This window comes from Adiantum capillus-veneris, chromosome 8 (assembly GCF_014529385.1).
Source record: "Adiantum capillus-veneris isolate H3 chromosome 8, ASM1452938v2, whole genome shotgun sequence".
Classification (NCBI taxonomy): Eukaryota; Viridiplantae; Streptophyta; class Polypodiopsida; order Polypodiales; family Pteridaceae; genus Adiantum; species Adiantum capillus-veneris.
Window position 1 is genome coordinate 39,655,959 of NC_140938.1, and position 23,775 is coordinate 39,679,733.

The following is a 23,775-nucleotide window of genomic DNA, read 5'->3' on the forward strand; positions in this document are numbered from 1 at the left end:
CATAAGATGCACAACCTACTCTCCATACATCACATCCACAAAAGAGACATGCCTCGTCTCTCTCTCCAAACATGGCTGCAAATACATAGAGACTACACCGCCTCGTGTGTCAAAAATATGCAAAGGCTGTACCAAACCACTTCTAGCACCTCTGGCTATCATGAGTGATCCCCTATGCATCTGAAATGACCGCTTTCCATGCAGTACACAATGTCCACTACTCTGCAAACTGGCGCACTGAAATGAGACTCTGACTGAGTCCTGGTACATAAGGTACATTTCGTAGCGTAAGCAATGCATCGCTAGGTAAAGACATGCATACATCTCCAGCACCCTCTATGTCATATGTTGAACCATCAGCAAACTGAATACAACCAAGTCTTCCACAAGAGAAAGAGCAAAACAAATCGCGACGTGGTGTCACGTGAAAAACTGCATGCTCGTCTAGTAGAAAATGCATAGACAATGTGCTATCCCAAGACACAAAGTAGTCTGAAGGCAAGCTAGACTCAAAAGTGACATGCTTGTCACATGCATACTCTCTAGCATCTAACCTCGTAGTAGCACCATGCACCTATCTCTTCCATTGCTTCATACGCCGGAAGCAATGACACCTAATATGCCCATTGTGGCCGTAGTGCCAACATTTCAATCGTGATCGTGAGCGAGAACCGCCTCTAACCTGAAGCGTCTCCATATCCATGCCAAAACTATGGCAAACAAATCTTGAGATCACAAGAGTCTCCCACTCAAGAGAAGACCATTGTCTCAAACAAAAAAGGTGAGCAAATGATCAAGCTCACTAGCCTCTCCAATAGGCCTACATATCTGGCAAAAGTTCAGCAGAGTCTCCTCTGTAACTAGAGCAAAAAACTCAACAGTAAATCGCAATGGAGACAACAACAAATGTCTAAATGGCCAATCCGAGAATGTACTCGTCCGGAATTTCACCTCATAAAGTCATACACAAAGCCAGACCGCTCTATTGGAGTATCACTCAACAGCGCCACAAATAACATACATATGTGAGTGAAAAAGTGCTACCAAAATGTGTCAATGAATGAACAATGTGCCAGAAAATTGTAGCATACACAACCTGTGTAAAAGTGGGAGTCAAAACTCAACGACTATCAAGAGTAACAAGAACTGTATTGGTAGAGGTAAACAAGTTCTTGTTTGGCTAAAAAATATGGCTACAAATCAGCCCCAAATTCATCTCTCAAATAGTTGAGGAAACAGGTCACAATTGTGCCACAAATTAGCTTACAATTGAGCCATACATAGGCACCTGCAAAGAGGGAACTATGGTGAAAAATTCAGCTCACAAATGACCCTCAAACCTACGTGTAAACTTGTCAATGTGAGAGCTAAGCTCGATCACAAACTATGGTGAGTAAACTCCAGTCACTATCTCACAAAAGCATACACAAATCGAAAGCTCAAGACACTTGTTGTGTCGAAACTAGTATCCAAGCCAAAACACTGCAGAAGATGTCCTCAATTGCAAATGGCAACACCTGTGGGAGTACTAGACTCAACCTGTAGTTGGGAGTCAAAACTGGAAGCTCCAAATGGCTTAGCACTCATATCTCAAGACCAAAAATGCAGAGCAAAACACACTCGCGATGCACCACCCAAAAGGGAAAACACTGCACGCAAATCCTGAGTGCTACAAGCAATCGCAATCTCAATCGCACCAACGATACGCATAAAACTGGTAGAAAAATGTCGTCAGACTTTTGTTAGCAAAACGGCTACAAAACCAGTAACCAAAGTGGTTGCACGCTCAAACCCATCAGCAACCAAAGCGCATCAAACTGCACTCCAAATGCATGCACCAATCTCCACACTTTGCATACATCATGAAAATCACCTGCAAATCTAGTACACAAATACCTACTCTACCTGTGACTGCTAAAAACATGCTCAAGTCATACATTGCTGAACTCAAACTGCAATCCCATGAGTCTCCCTGAGCATCAAACCACATAAGGGATACATCGTATCCTCAACTTTTCGAACACCCTACAGCCGGTTATCCCATATCTTTCAAACCATTCAGAATTTGCAAAAACTTCCTTCTGCAAAGTTGTAGATCACGCAAAAATGTCAGAAGCAGCGGTCAAAATGGACTTGAAATGTGTTGTTTTTACATATCAAAATAGATCTGTAAAAATATGCAGCTGTGTACCCTAGACATGCAGGCAATCTGAGTGACGTATTTCAAAATTGGTAAAGATTTTGAGAAAACTTTTTTCTGCAAAGTTGAAGAGGACAAAAAACCGGTCAGGATTCTCTGTAATCGGCTTGAATGAAGATGTTTCGATAGGCCAAAATAGATCTGCAAAAGCGTGTTGCAATTTTTGCTACTTCTCCGCCTGCTTCCCCATTGAGCTCCAATGGTGCTCCCAATCCCAAGCTCTGATACGAATTGTGAGTGCACGAATGCGTGCATGTGCGGAGAGTGAGAAGGGGGGGGGGGGGAAGGGGGGGGGGAGAGAGAGAGAGAGAGAGAGAGAGAGAGAGAGAGAGAGAGAGAGTACAGGATGTGGGTGGAGCTCCAAAATCTCACTGTAAGAGCACAGTGTGAGAATAAGTGAGAGCTCCTTATTCTTTGTATGTATAAAGAATAAGGACATGAATGTGGGTGGCCGGACACTGGTCGACGGACGTGAGCAAAGCACGGTGAGGCACACCGCATTTACCTAACACCTTGGTACACTATCCAATAGGAATAAAGTAGGTCCTAAATTTTATTGGTTCATTTAATGGCCCATACAATAAGGTCTAAGATTGTTTTTATAAAGCTTAATTCTCATTGGTCCTTTACTTTGGGGCAACCTGTCTAGATGACTGACATGTGTCCTATATGCCTTATGTGCAAGGGGTGACTCTAGAGTGTGTGTGTGTGTGTGTGTGTTATCTTTCATCCCCCTAGAAGTAGGGATCACTCCTTGCAAGTTGCAACCCACTTGCCCACTTGCAACCTTAGACTTTGTATTCAAAGGGTCCAAAATAACTAATGTTGGTAAAAGTCTTACCCATTGGTCCTAGGCTTGAGGACTTTATCACTATGCTTTGGAGCCTTTAATGAAGCTTACCCTAAGGTCATTTCAAGATTCATTAGTTGTACATTTCTCTTGGTAGACCTCTCTCCATTTGGACCCTTATTGAGATAAGCTTATCTCTCCTCTTGGTTCCTCACTGAGAATAGATCTAACATCATTGGTTCCTCGCTGAGAATAGATCTAACATCACATATCAATATTCTAACTCTTGTTCCCTTTTATTTTCCCATATTAAATGACCAGTTTAGTATGAGAAAATCATTTGGGATAGGTAGATATTAGATTTTATGACATTAACTCTCTCTTGAAATCATAGTCGTCCTCGACTATGAGGTAGAGAAGGTAAAGCCTAGTCATTAGTCCATGATTCCCTAGCGAGTAAAGGATCCCTTTCTACCCTACGACGTCATTCCACAATGGATGACTAATCCATTTGGTGCTTGAGAGACTTAGCTGCTGCAAGCATGTCTGCTCTTTAGTCCATATCATACTTTTCAAGGTAGCCTTGACAGATTCTACTTGGTGTTTGGGAGACGTCGTCGCCACAAACAGGATCCTAAGTATGCATACTACTTAAATTTGTGCACAATAAAAGGAGACACAAACATTGTTTATTTAAAAGGTAATTTACATTTTCTTACTCTACTATAGCATTATAAGCATGGACAAGGTTCATATTATCCTTAAGTTGTGTTCCTTGCATCCATCTAGCATCTTTAAAAGGATAATCCTTGAATTTAATAAGATACCATTGGATAATCTTGCCATGTCTTAGCACATTTTCATCTTGAAGGATGGATGCGGGTTTGAGTACCTCTTCTTGATCCGCGATCTCTGGAGGGTCTTCATTTATTGCTTCTCTTGGTGGCTCTCCTTTGTAAGGTTTAGGTAGGCTTACATGAAAAGCATTGTGTATGAGCCAATGATTGGACATATTTTTGATTGGCTTAAGAATTTGAAAAGGACCATTTTATCTTTTTGCTAACTAAGCATAATACTTATGGTGGCCCGTAGGATTATTGCCCATAGTTTTCCTTAGACGAGCATTGGGGAACTTTAGCAAGACCCAATCAACTTCCTTAAAAGCTAAGGCTCATTTGTGCTTGTTAGCAACATCCTTTTTTGTTTGTTGTGAGATGGATATAGTCTCTTTAATCTTTAGAAAAGATCCTTGTAGATCTTGGCTATACTCATCAACAACGAAGATCTTCCCATGTACCTTAAGTAGCAAGGGAATTTTAGATCTTCCCTCTATGACCTCAAAAGGTGTCTTTCCTATAGAAGTATGTATAGTGTTGTTGTACGCATACTCTACAAGGGGTAAATATTTCTCCCATTGTGATCGTCGATCTACTTCCGTAACATAGGCTTTTAGTAGATCTAGAATTGTAAGGTTAGCTATCTCACTTTGGCCATCCGTTTGTGGGTGATAGGCCAAGGAGAAATTTAACCTTGTATCTAGATTCTCAAAGAGGCCCTTCCAAAAATTACTCGTCAATCTAGGATCTCTATCCGCCAGAACTATGGATGTTGGAAAGCCAAGGTATTTGAAAATTTGGGATATGAAGAGGGTTGTCATTTGATGTGCCTTAATAGTCTTTTTGATAGGTATAAAGTGTGCTTGTTTGCTAAACCTGTCAAATGTTTCCCATATTCTTATATTCCCATGGATAGACTTGGGCAATCCAAAGATAAAATCCATGGATATGCTCTCCCATTGTGAAATATCAATTGGCAATGGCTGGAGCAATCTAGGTTGCTTCCCTCTATCATATTGTCTTTTGGAATACTATGCATTTTGAAACATACTCTTGTATGTGTATTCTCATGGTAGGCCAATAGAAGTACGTCTCTACTCCTCAAAGAGTGGGTTGAATCCCTCTATGCCTTGCATAAGGAGGTGAATAGTAACACATAGCCTATTGCCATAGAGAAGATAGCCATACTGCAAGGTGAATGGTTCCTCTTTCTTCCCTAATTCAAGGGCTGAAATCACGTCCTTGAAATCGGGAGTAGTAGCATACTTATCTCACTTGTTTTTCGGAGAGCTTGGTTTGTGATCATGAAGTACTTGAGGCTTTGGTGATCTGTTTGTAGGATGAATGGAGTCCCCAAAAGATAGTGCTTCTATGAGTCTAGGGTGTGTAGAACAACTAGTAGCTCTTTTTCGTATATGCCCAATACTCGCTCATCGGAATTGAGTCTTCGACTCTTGTATGCTATGGCATGACCTTCTTCAAGAAAAACTGCTCCAAGTCAATCACCACAAGCATCATATTGGACCTTAAATGGCTTTGAGAGATTTGGTAGTGGAAGCACAAGTTGAGAGATAAGCTTCTCTTTGAGATTCTCAAAAGAATCATGCTCTTTTATAGTCCGTGTATACTTAATGTTCTTTCTCGTTAAGTCATTTAATGGTCCTGCTCTATTAGCGAGAATTTTTCTATGAAGAGTTTATAGTATGCACACACACCAATAAAGCTTCATAGAATTAGGCCATCCTTTTACTACCTCTAACTTTGCTGGATCCATATGGATGCCATCTTGAGAGAAAATGTGACCTAAGTATTGAATTTCTTGTAGGAAAAATTCACTCTTCTTTTGATTAATGAAAAGCTTATTTTCCCTCAGAACTTGAAAGATTACCTGGAGATGTTGCTTATGATCCTCAAGAGAATTGGAGTAAATAATAATATCATCAAAAAACACTCCATTAAACTTGTGATGGGGCCTAAAAAGTTTCTCCATTAAGCGGTTGAATGTGGCCAGAGCATTTGTCAAGCTAAACGGCATGACAAGATCTTCATAAAGACCAAATGTCATGCAAAAAGCGGTCTTTACAATATCTTCATTGACTATCCTTATTTGATGATAGCCACTTTTAAGGTCAATCCTATCGAAGTAGGTTAGATCCTTGCAATTTATCAAATAGACCTTCTACCCACGGCACAGGAAATTTATTTTTGATAGTGATCCTATTCAGTGATCCTATAATCCACACACATGCGGTATGTGCCATCTTTCTTTTGCACCAGAAGGAGTGGTGAATAGAATGGAGAAGAGCTAGGCCTCACCATACCTTTCTCTACCGGTTCATGCACTTGCACCTCATGATCTCCTCTTGTTGAACTTGTGAAACTCGATATGGAGGCTTATTAGGAGGTGAGCTTCTGGGTAGAAGCTCTATTGCATGATCATCATCCCCTCGTTTTGGAGGTAGTTCTCCAAGGATATCATCGATAAAAATGTCTTGGAATTTATATAGGAAATTAGACAAGTCTAATTCCTCTTGATTCCTACCATTTTTATTTAGTAAAACATTAGGATCATTTATGTAATCTTTAACAAAAATCATGTACGCGACTATGGACATGTTTTCTTCCCTGTACTTAAAATATATTCTTCTTTCATGGAGCTTCATATTGAAAACCATGTGATCAGACTATGGTGCCCCTAAGATAACATCCTCTTGCTTGAGAGAGGGGAGATGAAGAAGTCTTCTTTAACGACATAGTTTTGGACATGAAGCCTCAACTTCCCAATCAAGGGAGTGACTGCGGCTTCTTGCCTCTTGAAAGCTCCATCGGCATTCATAGTGTCTCCCGTCTCATGATCTTGTATGCCTAATTTAGTGGCCAACTCCGTTGATATGAAGTTGTGAGTGGAGCCAGGGTCGGAAAGGATAAAGGTATCATGCTCTCTCACCTTTCCCCAAGCATAAGAAAGGGGTGATATTGTGAAATGAGTATCCATTTTTGGAGCTTCAACCCCCAGGGGATTCACTATGTAGTTTCGTATGGTATCACATGAGTGTAAGGAAGAGGGGTTTCTAATAGAGGTACCACAAGCGTATACAATAGGAGTAACCCCTAATTATTTTTGATATGTACCGTAGGTGGGGGGTAATCCACAAAACTTAAAAATCCACTAAATACCTCTCATGTTTGGCAAATATTATTTGATACTTCAATATTCTCTAGAACTTTTCCAATTTTTTAAAAATATGCCTTATCTTCAATTTTACAATCATCTTGTTAGGCCATATTTTTTGCACCTGCTCAATGGAAGATGGACTTTTGATCGCTAGAATTAGATGCTCCATTCTAAGGTGTAAACACTCTACCCTTGTGTTGCACAATGCTAAAAAAAACTATCATGTATCATGTACATCATTATTAAGGCCAATGTGTTAGTTTTAGGAGGCTACAAATTTCACAGCTATAAGGCCCATACTTTTCTTTTCATGGCAATTGAAATTGTGCCCTACAATATAGGTTTAACATAATGTAATTGCAAATTCTAGCTAGATTTTGAGCTTTCCTTGAGGGGAAATTCTACAAGCTTCATTGTAAAATCTGGTAAATCTCTCAAGTTTTAAGTGTACCCTCATATTTATTTCCTACAAATTGGGAGACTTTCAAGTGTGCCCATTTTAGGGCCTTGAAGAAGTGTGAGCGCCTCAAAGCTCTTCTCTGTCATGTGGTTAATAATCTTCCACAACTTGAGGCTACAAGAAACCCTTGACTAATCAAGTTTGCTTGTGTTTTCTCACAAATCCCTGTTATTGACGAACTTTGTAAAGCTTAGGGTGCATCTGCACGTCACAGTGCCACCACTGCCAAGCTGACATGAATGTTGCCCTTGCATCTCCACTAGGTCGTTTTCGGTAGAGTTGACACCCTAGGGCCAGCCCTTGGCTCCTTCAAACGAGAAGGCGGAAAAAGGATAACTCTTTTTCAAAAAGAAGCCTCCAAATTTGCTTACGGGCGCGTTACCCCCACCAAGTAAGCGTGCGAAATTGCCCTCAGGCCTATAACCATGGAATAACTTCCTTGATAGGATAGGCTTGCCCAAACAATGTGTGAGTGCCAAAGTTTAAAAATCATTGCCGCCAATGCAATTCGCTCAAACTCTCGCCTCTCACAATACAAGCTTGCTAGCCATGGCATCTGTCAAAGCCCCCAAAGCCAAAAATACCTCTGCTTATTTCTCTAGAGAGCTAACCAAATCTCTCCTTAAAGATTTTGGGCAATTTTTCTTGGTCCCTACCCTCACCAAACCCTCAACTAGTTATGGTAATCTCTTTCTGATGAAGAGAAGCAAAGATATAAGGACCCCTCTTCTCCTTGCATCTCAGGTGTGGCTCCCCCCAGATGAAGGCTTGACTGACATTGGAACCAGTAGTGTCTCAAAAGACTATAGCCCACACGATTCAAAGTCAGAATCATCAATTGAAATTGACTTTGAGGAAAAAGAATCTGAGTTAAATCTTGGTGCAAATGTGGGGACAAACCATTCAAGGCCCAGTGGTACCCTAGATGACAATCTATCCTGGAGAGATGAAGACACAAGTAGCGATTCATCGAGCGATTTTGCATTAGAGATCGGTCATAATCAAAAATTAGGCAAGAGGAGTAAGCAATATAAGAGGCGATGATATCGAGCCAATGTACATGCTAGGATAAATGAAAAGAAATCTACCGCAGAATGGATCAATTATATGGGGGCATGTGATGCTCATCAAAAGTTGGTATATAATTGGGGTGAATACCTTCAGAGCGTCATGTGGTGCAGTCCACAACCCATTGACATCGCACAGCTAGAAGCTACAGAGAAGCCAAAGTTGAGCTGTACTATAAGGAGATGACAAAATCGAGATCTAGCTCAACAACAAAAGGGAGCGGAAGAGAAATCATAGTCCACATAACAACAAGACCCCACAGATTTACATCTTGCACCTGAGCATTTCAAATCCTACACCACGAAGGAGCGTAAGGTTGTGTATACAAAGGCCTAGAGAACACCTATCGATGGAAGTAATGGAGTCTATGATGGTCCAGTGATAGTTAAGGAAATAGAGTTAGCAAACTCATGTGAGGAGTCCAAACCTGTTTTCATTGCCCAAGATCTGACAAAGACTGAGGAATATGTACTTAAGGATCTTCTCAAGGAATTTAAGGATATATTTTCTTGGACATATCATGATATGAAAGGTGTTCCACCTTCTGTGGTGCAACACACAATTGCCATGAATAGCATGGCTAAACCAATCCAGCAACAAAAACCCTACCCAATAAATCCTAAGTATTCAAGGATTGTTCAACAAGAGATTGAAAAGCTTGTCAAATGCAGAACAATCTCTTCTAGCTCAACCAGGAGAACATAAATTGGACTACCCCATTAGCTTTGCGAGTCGTCAATTGAATGATGCTGAGAGGAACTACACCACTACAGAGCGAGGAGGTTTAGCTATGATTTATGCAGTAAAGAAATTTTGCTACTACCTTCTTGCCAACAAGTTTGTTTTCGATGTGGATCATCAAGCGTTGTTGTATCTAGTAAATAAACCTTCTTCCACGGAAAGAATTACACGATGGTTATTAATTCTTCTTGAGTTTGATTTTACCGTTGTGGTGAGACCCGGTAAAAGACATGTCATGGTGGATCATTTGTCTCGCATACCCAATGGTAAATCCCCTACTAGAATCGATGATGAATTGCCCGATACTTCCTTGTTCCTAGTCAAGACCATGCATGAATGGAGTGAGAAGATTGTGAACTTTTTAGTTAATGGTTTTCCACTCAAAGAGCTTCGTAAGGATATAGCTCAAAAACTATTAAAGGAATGTGAACCTTATTCTCTAATTGCAGGAACTCTCTACAAGATAGGGAAGGACTATCTTCTTAGATGTTCTACTCGTGAGGATGAGTATTTATACATGTTACAAGAAGCCCACATGGGTATAGCCAGAGGATACTTTTTTTGGGAAACTAAATACTAGAAAGGTGTTGCAATTAGGCTATTGGTGGCCTACCTTATTCAAGGATGCATCACTTTTTGCAAAAGGGTGTGATGAATGTCAACATTACAAGATCACACAATGAAAGGATAAGATGCCCTTACATCCCATTAAAGTGGCTCAACCATTTGAAAAATGGGGTTTAAACTTTGTAGGCCCAATTAGTTTGGCAGCTCGTAACACTCAATCTCGATATATTATTGTTGTCACTGACTATGTGACAAAGTGGGCAAAAGCCAAGGCAACACGCAAGGCTGATGCAAGGTCAACTGTTAAGTTTCTCTTTGAGACATCATTACACAATTTGGTTGTCCCCTTGAGATTGTGAGTGATAATGGTACTCATTTTATAAATGGAGTGATAATGGAACTCACGAGAAACTTCATGATAGCCCACCATAACTCTACACCTTATTATCCACAAGCAAATGGCCAAGCTGAGAGCACTAACAAGACTTTAATTTCTATCTTGACCAAAATAGTGGAAGCTCATCGCACACATTCGGATTTGAAGCTAACATCATCTCTATGGGTTTATCGAACTTCTTACAAAGTGGCTATTAATTGTACACCATTCAAGAGGGTATATGGTCAAGAAGTAGTTATGCCATGGGAGTTTGGGTAGCTTCACAAGAAGGTTGGGATGGTAACCCTTTAGTTGAGCATTTATATATCCTTGAGAGGTTATATGAAGAAAGACAATTGGTTGTGTAAAATGCACTTGTGGAGAAAGATAGGAGAAAGAAATTATTTGACCGTCATTTAAAGAACAATAATATCAAGGTTGGGGATAAAGTCCTTATGTATGGAGTGCATAATGAGAAGAAAAAGTTGAAACATCCAGGAAAAGGACCATATAGAGTATGTAAAATCACCCCACAAGGTACCATTCGTGTGGAAACTCTTGATGGAGTTGAAACCATTGGATTTCTCAATGGGAGTAAATTTAAAAGATACTATGATCCTTTAATCCAAGAGAAGCTACGTCCCATCCATCAAAAAAGGGCAGCCAAGGCACAAGCAGAATTGAAAAAGATACAAGCTCAAGCTAAAGGAGCGACAGTAACGTATTAGACACCAACGAAAGGCCAACCTTGGAGTTACACAAGCATTTCAAGTTGAAACAGAGGACGATTGGTTGGACTCTGATATATTTCTACGATACCCTATTGAGTTAAATAGCACCTATGGAAAAGTTCTATATAACGCCTTATTTGACACAAAATCTGTTATCATATGGAGTGTGGTGTCAGTAAGGAAATCCATCTCTATCTAAGAGTACCATCCAAGTCAAGGGTATCAACATGAAGAAAACTACTGTTTTTGAAACCTGACACACTTTTGTCATTTATGACAATGGGGTTGTAGCTCAAGACTTTTTGGTCATGCCTCCGGGAACTATGGAAGGCAATATAAACCTAGGACGCAAGTGGATATTAGTGACCAAATGCGTTATTGATTATGGAATTGGTAGTGTCACAACACAGAAACCAACTTTTAAACCTTCCACTCAAGCGATAGTCCCTAAGATATCACCTTCTGAGGAAATACAACCCAAAACATTGCATGTCCAAGGGGTTGAACCATCTGTACCTATAGCCCAACCCTCTAGAGCTTCAACTTATGTAGCTGAAACAAAGCATGAGACACACAAGACTCATCGTAATATAACAAAGAAAACATACAAATGGGTCCCTAAAGCTTCTTTAGCGACCATTTTTTACGCTAAAAAACAAAAGCCTTGTTAAAGACGCTCCACTCGCTCCTCCAAGAAATGTAAGAAAACATTGCATTGGATTTCTAAACGACTATTGGAAGCCCAAGGCTACTATGAAGGGAATGATCAAATCTAGGTGCCTAATCATAAATTGTGTCCTTACCTGTCACATATAGACCCATGTGAGCCAAATATTATACCGATAAAGCCAATTGAAAACCATGGAAAGGGAAAGATCAAAGAATAATATACACCTGATCTGGAGCTAGTTTGGGTACCCAAGCGAGAACGATTTGTATCGCTCGGCTCAAACATAGAAAAAACAAATGAAGCTTCTTGCTCTTCATGTAGTTCTTCTACAGAAATACAAACTTCTTCACAACTTCGACCTACACCAAAAATGTACAAAAAAACAAGGAAAGAATAGCACCTCCCATTGTAAATTCATCACCTAAAACAACGTTTCAAGTAAAATCATGGGAGAGTACCTTACCACCCTTGCAACTAGATAAAACGCCTAGGGTGGTGAAAAACTATAGGTCAAAGTCTTCACCCATTACAACTTGGAACAATTGGTTTCAAAAGGTGATGTCATCGTTCCAAAAGGTATTATCTACCCAAGGAAGGGGGCAGTGTTTGTTGATACCCATCATCCACTTACTCCCCTCTTAACCTTCCTCCCTGACCTCTCAATCTCCCAATCTAAGGGAATGTATATATATTTCCCTATACTCAAGAAAAAAAAAAAGTAAAAGAGCAAGGGCATGTGAATGGGATTTGGTAGATACACTAGTGTGTGAGAAAAATTTTGAAGAATTAGAATGGCTGATACGTCTCTTGACCACGACTGATCTCTACTTAGTAGAGAACGTTTCTCCGATTGCACAAGCTTACCCTTTTGAGCAAGATGACTGTACACACCTAGTGAAATTCTTAATGAACATATGTGCATCTAATGATGAGGAAGATTTACATGATTACACAGATGGCATGTATGGTCTCATTGATGACGACTTTATTTTTCTTGGATGATAACGAGGATAGGGGTTTAGACGTAGGGCTACCTACCCATCTATACAATATCATGTTCCCTTGACCCACTAGGGGGGTGCAAATACTTAGGTTAGGGTTTTTATGTTGTTTTGATTGTGTTCAATAAAGGTTGGTGCCTCTTCCCACTGATGTGCCTCTTAGAGGTATTCCTTGTATTTTCTAGTCTGTACAGAAACGCATTGCAATAGTTGGGATTTTAAACTTCATGCAATCTTTGTCTATTTCACTCTTCGAATCGAGCGCGATCATCAACACAAACAGGTGTTTCTTGTCCATTATCATTGTCTCTTGTCTTTTTTAGCATCCATATTTGTCTGCTTTAATTGTGATTGGTAGCACAATATTCAGGACATTTTCTTAGTATTAAGCATTACATAAGATATAATTTTATGTCGTAGTCCCTTGTCTAGGTTTATGAATCAAAAAGTCTGACTAAGGTAGTTTGACCAAGATAGACATTAGAGATCTTCTCTTAATACCATGGGAAATGCCTTCCTAATTGTCAATGATTACTTTAGGTTCTTAATCCGATATTATGAAGCATTGTGTGCAATGTACTAGTGTTTTCTAGTGGGCTTGATCCCTTTTGATCTTTAGCTTAAGTATTCTAAAGGGAGTTTACTATTGTGATGAGGCTGGGGAGGGTAACAATGTCAATATGACCCCCCAAAGTTACAAAATTGAAATATAGTGAAAAAAAAAGTGCCAAAAATATAAATCTTAAGTTGAAAGAGAAATCCCAGCTTGATTTGGTACTTCACTCACATGTATTGCCTATGGTACTAGAGCCCTAGAGGTTCACAGTGTGGGCGCTTTTCCTTGAAAATCAAAAAGCCCAAAGCATACAAATAAGCACACACGTCAAAAATTAAATCAATGTGGAAAACACTTTGGGGGATCAAACAAAGGGAATAATTCAAGCGATGATTTCATATGCAATTCCTTTTATCATAGCTTAACCAGAAGGTCTTCTAGGTATAGCCTCTAGTCACAGTCCTCGGACATGAAATACTTTGCTCTCGTGATTAAACAGCTTAATTGGCCAGAGAGAATTGAGAAGCTTGCCCAAGGTATTAATAGTTAACCTCTAGTGCCTCTCGGCTGTAAATTAGTGACCCTAGACTTGTTTATTTTTTTACCTTTACAAGTGCCTATGCGTTTGATTATATAGCAGTTTAATGTTTATTGCTAAAATATTGTCTAATATTTTGTTACCAATCAATCTGTGTGCCTATTCAATGCATATGCTTTTTAATTATATATTTTCTATGAGAATGAAATTATTGTACCATTTTTTATTGATTTTGCAGTGTTTACTTGGTAAGCCCAAGGCTCTCTTTCCAATATCTCAACACAGAAGCCACCACGTGGCATTAATTTTAAATTTTTTAAAAAACATCACTGCCAAGAAGAGCTCTAAAAAAGACTACGACGTGAAAAGCTACCAAAAATACACTCTTCTGCGTTGCTCAATTGCTTGAGAGTACTTCGAATGCTTGCCGACGTGATGAGGACTCTCAAATATCAGATATTTCGTGCAACCAACCCATGGTAGAGATCTGTTCTAGTGCTACTAAAACAGAAGATATCATATTTCAATCGATGATCAATTGGCCTAATCTAGAGTGGAAGAATCACCAAAAGTCATTGCCTTCGTAGGCCTGTTCATCATTTTCTGATATGCTATCATGTTGTTGGCGATGCAGACTACAGAGGCCAAAGAAATGAAAGACGTCAAAGTGGACATGAGGGCAGAAAATTTTAGCAAGATCGATAACACCAAATTAAGCTTATGATGGTTATCCTCAAGTAATTAAGCCAACGGCTTCAGTGTTAGCTGCTTGCATTTTTAGCAGAGAGTGTGAGGGGATTAGTGACAGACAGCTCAATGTCAAGGGAAAGGCATTGGGGAATATTTCCACTTATAGTGTAAGTCATGGTCTAATGAGATGTTGGCTTCAGTCACACTCCTCGTGTAGCTCTGTTGATAGCCAATTTGATGAGGCAAGCATTTCGGAATGATCTGTAGACAAACAAAAACATCTCTCATGACCAATTCCACGCAGAATATGGTGTCTATGGGAGTTGGTTAATGTGTAGCTCCAAGGAGATGCAGCAGCATTGCAACGAAATTCAAGTAGTCAATCATGCAGGTGCCTATGCTACCAACCAGGCTCAAAAGAATAGTCAAAGAGTAGAAGCGAAAGCTAATTCTTTTTTCCACACAAAGAGATTTGATGTTGGAGAAGCCAAAGAACACGAACTGCGGAGTAATGGCATTTTTGGAGACAGGCATACCGATATGCCATCATCTATTAGCCACTAGCAGCGGTTACCTTCTGCCCATTCAACAATTGGGTGGGATAGCAGAAACTTTACAAACAATATGGCCAATATTGCGTCCTGTAAACAGCTTCTCTTGCTAATAACCACAATTAGGTGGTGGATCCTATGAGCAAAGGTCCATGTACGCAGCAGCTATCGGATCAAGTTCAGATGGTTGCAGATGACACACATCAGTTTGGTACTGTAGCCAACACAAACCATCATTTTCCGCTGGAGGAGAGCTACTTCAGGACGGGCAGTGAAAATCTATTCACATCTTCTCAAAGGTCTTTTGTGCAACATGCGATTGAGGTAGAAACTCCATATAGCAGCTATCGTGTGCCGAATAGGCTGAGTGCAATTATCGCCAACAGTGACTTAACATTCCATAGCGCAGGGCATGGTGCTATTAATATATTGTCTGAGTGCGGAACCAATTTCAGCGTCAAGATTCAAAGTTTTTCTACTGTCAAATGCATTTTGCAACCTCAAGATTCAAAAATTATTTTATTTAGTTACACACTCAATATATCATTTATGTTGGGTATCAAGTGCGACTCCAGCTACACGTTTCAATTGCACAAGCGCGACTCTAGTTCGGCGACTCCAGCTCGACAACACTGCAAGGTTTGTTATCTGCATCCAATTTTCCATGCGCATGCATTTGCTTGGCGCAACACATAAATGTTGCGGGGCAGGACATGGCTTCCATTTCTTATAATTTTTTGGAGAGACCACAGTGCCAGCTCTCCACCATACTTTTGTATGGCACCTCTATATAACGTGCACTGTATACTTTGCACTTTCAACCTGTGACGTTTCATTGCAAGACGATATGTTTAAGTATTCACATTGTTTTTTTGACTCAAACATCAACCTATAGATTGGACAATCAAAAAGCAACAGAACATTGCAAGTCAGTAAAGCACCTCATTTATTGTTGCAGCTCATTCATGCTTTATCTATTTTCTTGTTTTAGAATTTTTCGCATTACTTCCTTTTGCTTCGGTTTATTTGGATCTCATTTTTAGAACTAAACACTCGATGTCGATCAACATCTGTACATGTTAGTTACACACACAACTCTTTGCATACGGCTGCTAGCCAATGCATGTGATGTATTATAGTATTGAATACACAAGTAGTGAATACATGTGGTGTATCACAGTAGTGAATTGACCTTGTGCATCTTTACTTTAGCTCTAAATAATTGATACCATACTAGGTGTCTAAATAATTGATGCCACACTATATATGTCCTCGTTTCTCGCGTACTAGGTGTCAGTATGAAGTTCTCAAGACCTAGAAGATTACAGTCCAAGCATCAATAAGCTAGGGAGCAAACTGGAGCCAACTTAAAACTAGCGTACTATCCATATGTTAGGTCATGGTTTAATGCATTGTATAAAGATTGGAACATGCAATGTGGCATCTTTGCTCACAATCTAGAAATATGTCCCTCCTGTGCGGCGGTGTACCTCACATATATAGTGATAAACAAGGTCAACATACAAATAAAATAGACACTCCTACTTCCCTCACTTCTGTATTATTGTTGGGTGCTTTGCCATCGGAGCGGCAACAACAAGACTTAGCAGCATTGCATCTACAGTCCATTACCAGTTCAAGATACCAACCACAAATCAACAATATCCCCTCTCTATTCATGAGACCTATGAGTGATATTTGAACATAAAAGAGGCAGTTATTATATTAACGAGATGTCCATGTTAACCCAAACAAATTTTTACTTTATTGTAAGACAAAATGTCAGCGTAACAAGCAATACATTGGTAGACCCCTTCAATAACAAATGCGTTTTCTTTCTCGGTGATCTTGCCCAACTACCCCCAGTTTGTAGTTACACACGGGAGCTTTCTAATTCACATGCCATTTCATAGGCTCGGTCCACTGTCTACATGCAACTTTCTACAAGATATCATGCTCTGTAAGACATGCAATGGTGAACCCTGAATTTCTTGAGTTCTTGACCATTAATTGTGAAAGAAAACCGGTTGTACATGAGATATATTGTACTTTGGATGCATCTATTATAGATGACGCACATGTGCATGACCACATCAACAACTCCACTCCGATAATCTGTACTCACATATTAGACGTCCAATACTATAACAACCTTGCCTTGAATAAGTTGTATAATCAAACTGACATTACAAAAGTTGAAATGAAGACGAACGGAGGCAACATAAATGTCCTTCAGTAGTGGCTTCTAGACCTCAAGTTCAACGAGCTAGATTTGATCGCAATTGGCGTGCACTGCATGATCATTGAAAACATCGACTTGACAATTGGTGCAGCAAACGGTGCAATATGCATTGTCAATGCTATAACACAGAACACAGAAGGTGAAATTACATGTATCACTGTCCTCATTCATTGTACCGAGGATAAGCACAAAAGAAGAAAGGCAAAACACAAACAACTATAAAAGAGGAAGGCAAAACACACTTGACATCCACCTTCAAAAATGCAGGTCGACGTTCTGCGCTACCAACCATTCGATGAAAATTTTCTTCTTGAAATACTTTTTGTTTGTAAGAATTTAGCACGTATACTAGAAAAAACATTCATCAGTAGACAACCTCGCTTGGATATAATCTCAACTGTAACCATCCCTATAATCTCTGATAATTGATGCACTTAACTTTGTCTCTTCACATAGACATTATAGCCATTTTCAAATGTATATCCCCCTTTCACGCAGTGCTGTCCTTGTCAAATTAGGCATTCTCTTGTTCCCTTCATTCCTAAATACTAAATGTCAATGTGCATATGTCATGTTATATTCCATAGATGTTATATAGCAAGGCCCACCAAGAAAGACTAGTTGAAGAAAGCTAAAGACATTCAATCTCAGATGCTCTTCCACCTCGATAAACGAGCTTCACCTCACTAGCTTCTGAGGACGGAATCTACATCAGGAAGGGGGGCATGTTAACCACTTATGAGCACCCTATCACCTTTGACGGACGCCTTATCACTTTATTTGAGTCATGGATCGAGCTTGTCAGTCCTATAGGTTCGTAGGTGATCGCCGATGAAAGGCGCACCACTTATCTCATTTTTACATTCTTTTTGCTATGAGCGGCCACTGTGGGCGCCCATGTGTGAATGGGTCAGATTCATATAAAAGGTCCATTTTGACCTAAAACCCTCATTCTTCAGATGCATGCTGAAGAAGTGCTCTTGCTCTACCTCTACCTTCTTCTCCATCGTGTGCTCACGAGTGTGTGTGTGTGTGTGTGTGTGTATGTATGCTTGAGAGAGAGAGAGAGAGAGAGAGAGAGAGAGAGAGAGAGAGAGAGAGAGAGAGTGTGATTCAACATTGCGGCTGCATCGACGACGGTGAGGCGGTTGAGCTCAACTCCAGCTCTTTACTCAGCAATACAATTTTAGCCTCATTGCGACTTGCATAAACACAGAATATCCCAAGCCTGTTTAGCTGAGCGAATGTGAGGAGTAATAGTGTGCTTCATAGATAAATGCACGAGCCTACGCATCTCTAACATCCAAAAAAGCCTGCTCAATCGTAAGCAAAACAGCTCTAGCAGCAACAATCTTACCATCAAAACCTACATCAATGATGTGCACAACATTCCAAATGCCCTTTGACACAAGAACATGTTGCATCATATAAGCCCACATTGAATAATTGTCCCCATCCAATTTATCCTCAGCAACAAACATCTTGAACACATCTGTGTTGTTGTCAACCATGACAAGTGACTGCACCTGATGTGAAAATTGTCCAAAAAGAGATAAAACGAAGTAGGACCAACACATGCTATAAAGCACAACCTAAAGAAGATTGTAAAGGACTTGTTTTGCAAAAAATTGCACTGACAAAAATTCTATACAAAAGGCTTCCTGTAGTGGAAATGGAGGCCGAATGAGTCCGAATGGAAAATCTGAGCAGACCAAGCTCTACGCTCTTGCCCAAAATATTTGTCGACCTATCGACACTCACCAAAGCTCACCCAAATCGAAGAAAGTGAGCGGACATGTGCTGGCGATGTTGGCGACTATGCCCGGAAGGAAGCAACTTGCTTTGACACCAATTGTTGAAAATAGGGTTGTAGGGAAACACACACTCTGCTTGAAGAAGATGAAGAAGCTCAAGGCACACAATAGAGAGTAGTATTGCTTAGTGCACAATGTTAAGATGAGTTAGTCCTAGAGTGATGGACATGTATAAATGCACGGGGGGCGGGGGGGAAATCTCCTAGTGAGAAAAAAACTCCTCCGACGGTCGTAAGTGTGTGCACACGTTACTACCACATATGTATGGTAACAAAATGTTATTACTTGCTTCAAGTTTCTTGCAAGATAGATCCATGTATTGGACCCTTATCTCCAGGTGCTTCTCACAATACTCGATAGTTTTTTCCATACATTTTCATGCAGCAAATGCACACAAACATGAAAGTAGGATTGGAGTATGTTTCAACCCTTGAACTTCAAACACACATGATCCTTATTCTATTTTTAAAAACACAAATGATAATATGCGGTAAAGACTCATAACAGCACTACAGAAATATAGAACTTTTCACATCTTACTTCGGTCTTGAAACTGCTATGAATTTCAGTCATCATTAAGTCCACATCAATCAATCTCATTAGCTGGAAATTTTTCTGGCCAATTTGGTCAAGTATGATATCATTTTTCATACGGGTATGAAAAAAATTTCATACGGATATGGTCAATAACTTGAATGTCTGCCAAGTCAAAAATGGGGCCCATGAGCATCAATGTCCCTTCAATTGAGAGATCTGTAATCCCAACCTTTGGAGTAAGACATGAATTCAATCATAGTCAAATGGAAGGGGGGACCGCATGAAGTGCCATTCGTTGTGTCCATATAGTCACATGGAATCACATGGAATGGGGACCAGAACAGAAAACGGGAACGAGTGTACGGTAGACCCAAAATCGCCATTCCTTGTGACTATAAATTCAGTATACTCCTTCGCAATGAAAAAGGCTTTAGAGGAGGACCATGATAGAGATGGATATCAAAAGCTGCTATCACTTTTTGCTACAATTCTGATAGAATCTGTATGCTGCCAAGTACCACTTACAGTCACTAGCCAATTCCATAATACAGTATTGACAGCTGCAAAACAGCACGAGTGTCGTCAGGATCCAGCTCAAGGAGACATTCTGTCGCAAGTAATCCTATATGTGCCTCCCCAAAAGACTTACAGGCACCTAGCAATGCCGTCCACACAACCGAAGTTGGTTGAATCGGCATGCTTTCTACAAAACCTAGCCCCTCTTGCAGAAGACCTGCACGGCCGACTAAATCGACCATGCATGCATAATGGTCCACTGAGGCGCTACTCATGCTTGCTTTTAGAAAAGCACCAAAGTAGTGGTACCCATGGTAGATCATACCTGCATGACTGCATGCGGAAAGAACATTCACGAAAGTTACCGGATCCACATCTCCTTCCATGAGCAGCATCTGATTGTATTTCTCCAAAGCCGCCTCACACAGACCGACCAAGGCATAGCCCGCAATCATCGCATTCCATGTGACTGCATCTCTCTCTTGCATCCATTGAAAGACGAGAAACGCACATTCAGGATTTCCGCATTTCCCATACATGTCAACAAGAGTACTGCCCACATAGACATTATCATCCAAACCCAACTTAACTGTGTCATTGTGGATTTCAAGGCCCTTATCAAAAGCTGCCAAACTTGCAGATGCTTTTAGCACCCCGACGAAAGTGACCGTATCTGCACTAACTTTTTCCTGCTTCATTCTTTCATAGAGCTCAAGAGCTTGCTCAGACAGATCATGCTCAGCATGGCCTGCGATAATCGCATTCCAAGCGACAACATCACTACTCTTTGCCATAGCCTCAAACACCTGGCAAGCATCCTCGGCGCTTTGCGACTTGGCATAAAAGTCAATCAAGGATACAGACAAAAACTCGTGAGTCTCTAAAGAGCTCTCTACTATAAACTCATGAATGACTCTTCCTTGATCTCGAAAACCTGCATCTGTGCACGCCCTCACAATGCTCATGAAGGATGCCGCATCAGGATTCAAACCTCTAAATTCCATTTTCCTGAAAAGATCAAGAGCCTCCTCGCTTTGCCCACAATTCACAGAAGCAGCCATGATAGTATTCCATGATATAACATCATACTCTGCCATTTTATCAAAAAGATGGCGAGCATCCATGATGCTCCAACATTTGGCATATGTATCAATAATTACACTTTCTAGATAGATATCAATAGACAGATTTCTTTCAAGTAAATGACCGTGGACCAAGTGACAACATTCCAACACCCCTACAAAAGCACAAGCCTTGAACATGCTCAGATAGGTTGCTGCATCCGGGTCAAACTGTTTCTCAACAAGTTCCCAGAACAAATTGAAGGCTTCTTCACCGCATTCGCTGGCTGCATAGCCTGAAATCAAAGTGTTCCAAGATATAATATCGCGCTCACCCATCTCATCAAAAACAGCATAAGCACTTTCTAAGGTTCCACACCTCGCATACATGTCAATCAATGCGTTTCCAACAACTACATTAGGTGGAAATTGGTTTGCAAGGTAATGCGCATGCAACTGCTTTCCCTGTTGCTGGGCAAAGCAAGAACTAATTGTACTGACGAATGTAACTTTGTTTGGAAGCGCGCATTCTTGGCCCATCCTGGAAAATAAATGGCCTGACTCCTCCTTGAGATCATTCTTTGCAAAGCCTGCAATCACCATTGTCCAAGTCAAGGTGTCACGTTCATCCATTTGATTGAAAACTGTGCAGGCATCCGCAATGCTATCACATCTCACAAACAAATTTATCAGAGTGTTGCCTACAAAAGCTGTCAAGTACTTTTTCTTTTTAAGAACATAGCTATAAACCTGCTTGCCTTGTTCAGCAGTAGAACATGCTTTGAGAATACTAAGAAATGTTACCTCATCAGGGGCAAATTTTTCCATTTCCATGCTATTGAAAAAAGTAAATGCCTCTTTAATCTGCCCTGCACGCGCAAAAGCAGCAATCATAATGTTCCAAGAGACTGCGTCCTGATTGGGCATGATGTCAAACACCTGCCATGCACGTTCTATGTCTCCACATTTAGCATACATATCGATAAGGCTATTTCCAACCGTAACGCTTAAATTTATACCGCTTGTGAAAATGAAGGTATGCATTTGCTTACCCTGATACAAGTCTCCTGCAGCAGCACATGCCTTAAGGCCAGCAAGGCAAGTGACCCGATCAAGTTGTGTGCCCTCCATCTCCGTTTGCTTATACAAAGCAAGAGCATCTTGAGCATGCCCAAGATGGGCGAATCCAGAAATCATCATAGAGCACGCATAGATATCGTGAGCCTCCATACGATTAAACACGCCACGAGCATCGGCAATGGTGCCACACCTTGTATATAAGTTGATAAGAAGGTTGCCCAAATGGGGACTTGAATCAAACTCATGTTGTACAATAAAGCCATGGAGCTCCCTCCCTTCTGTGAGAGCCCTTTGTCTTCCATATGATTGCAAGAGGCACACATAGAGATCTTGTGAAATAGAAACATTGATTCCGAGCCCCTTTCTAGTCTGTGTTGACACTTCGATTTTGAGCTCCTGTCTTTCGGTCACCGCCGCCTCGGGAGCTTTTGCATTTTGGGCACATTCACGCAATTTCCTTGCACTACAGGGCCGACGAGATTGGCGCTCGACTCCACGAGCTCTCATCTGACAGGCAAGAGATGGCAGCTATGGCCGCGATAGGAGGCACACGACGAAACGAAAGAATCGCCATGACATATCATTCCTCTCTGAGAAGAAGAAAGGACACCATTACAACTTTGCGGCTGCTGGCGCAATGAGGCAGCCCGCACTGGCTTTGCAAAGGGAAGCTTGAAAACCTGTCTTTCAGCCACAAGCATCGTCACCCTGTCTGTTAAAAACTCCATGACCAGCCCCATATAAGCTGCAAATTTCGATTTCACCGAGCTACTGCTCAGAAAAAGCCATGAGCGCTTGGAGACATGGGAAATGTTAGGCCTCAGATTACATACATATTTCAAAGCCCCTTCGGAAGATATGCCGTTAACCCGCAGATCTACAACGCCAGGGATCGAACATGTGGGCGGACGAACTCCAGAAAGGGTCACTCAGGAGGCCTCCGTTAGATGCATTATTGTAATTTCGGGCTGTCGCGTAAAGTCGGCACTAAAAGTAAATTCCGGCCAGTAGGTAAATTCCGGGGGCATCTTGAGCCTCAAACCCACGACCTCCCCCATGCGATGCATATGCTCTAACCATCACGCCCGCATGCGTTCATTGAAGTATGTGGCATTTCAATGCCACATATGTAAATGCAAGCCGGCTAATAAATTCGGACCAGTAAGTAAATTTGGGGGACGCAATTTTGTCGCCCGATCGCACGGCCCACAATGCACGCGCCTCACCATTTTCACCTTCACCCCTGATCCCACTTGAATATGCCCGTGCCATATAATGTTGAGGCTCAGGAGGGGCCGTTGATCCTTGATGCTGAAAAGACAACTTTTAAGTGAACTTTTAGGCTGGGTTCAGACGGAGCGGTGGAAGAGTGAAAGACAGGGGTGTGCGTCCTTGTTGGCATGCAAAGAATGGGCTACTACCGATTTTCAACCATAGATGCCTCCAAAGTTGCGTCGTCGTTCACTGACGAGGAGAAGCACATCGCACTAGTGTGATGCAAATACTAAAGTTCCTTTGACATCCGTTGATTCAAGGGTGGTTAGAAACAAATCCTAGACATGGGCTTGTCCAAAA

At 40.9% G+C, this 23,775-nt stretch overlaps 1 protein-coding gene across 1 annotated transcript; it reads right to left on the reverse strand.

Moving 5' to 3' along the window:
• Positions 1-19,524: 19,524 nt before the first annotated feature.
• Positions 19,525-22,844, reverse strand: LOC147452008 (pentatricopeptide repeat-containing protein At3g09040, mitochondrial-like). Its single transcript, XM_086517844.1, has one exon. The coding sequence runs from the start codon at positions 22,705-22,707 to the stop codon at positions 20,074-20,076; it is 2,634 nt and encodes an 877-aa protein (XP_086373970.1). The 5' UTR covers positions 22,708-22,844; the 3' UTR covers positions 19,525-20,073.
• Between the last annotated feature and the right edge of the window lie 931 nt (positions 22,845-23,775).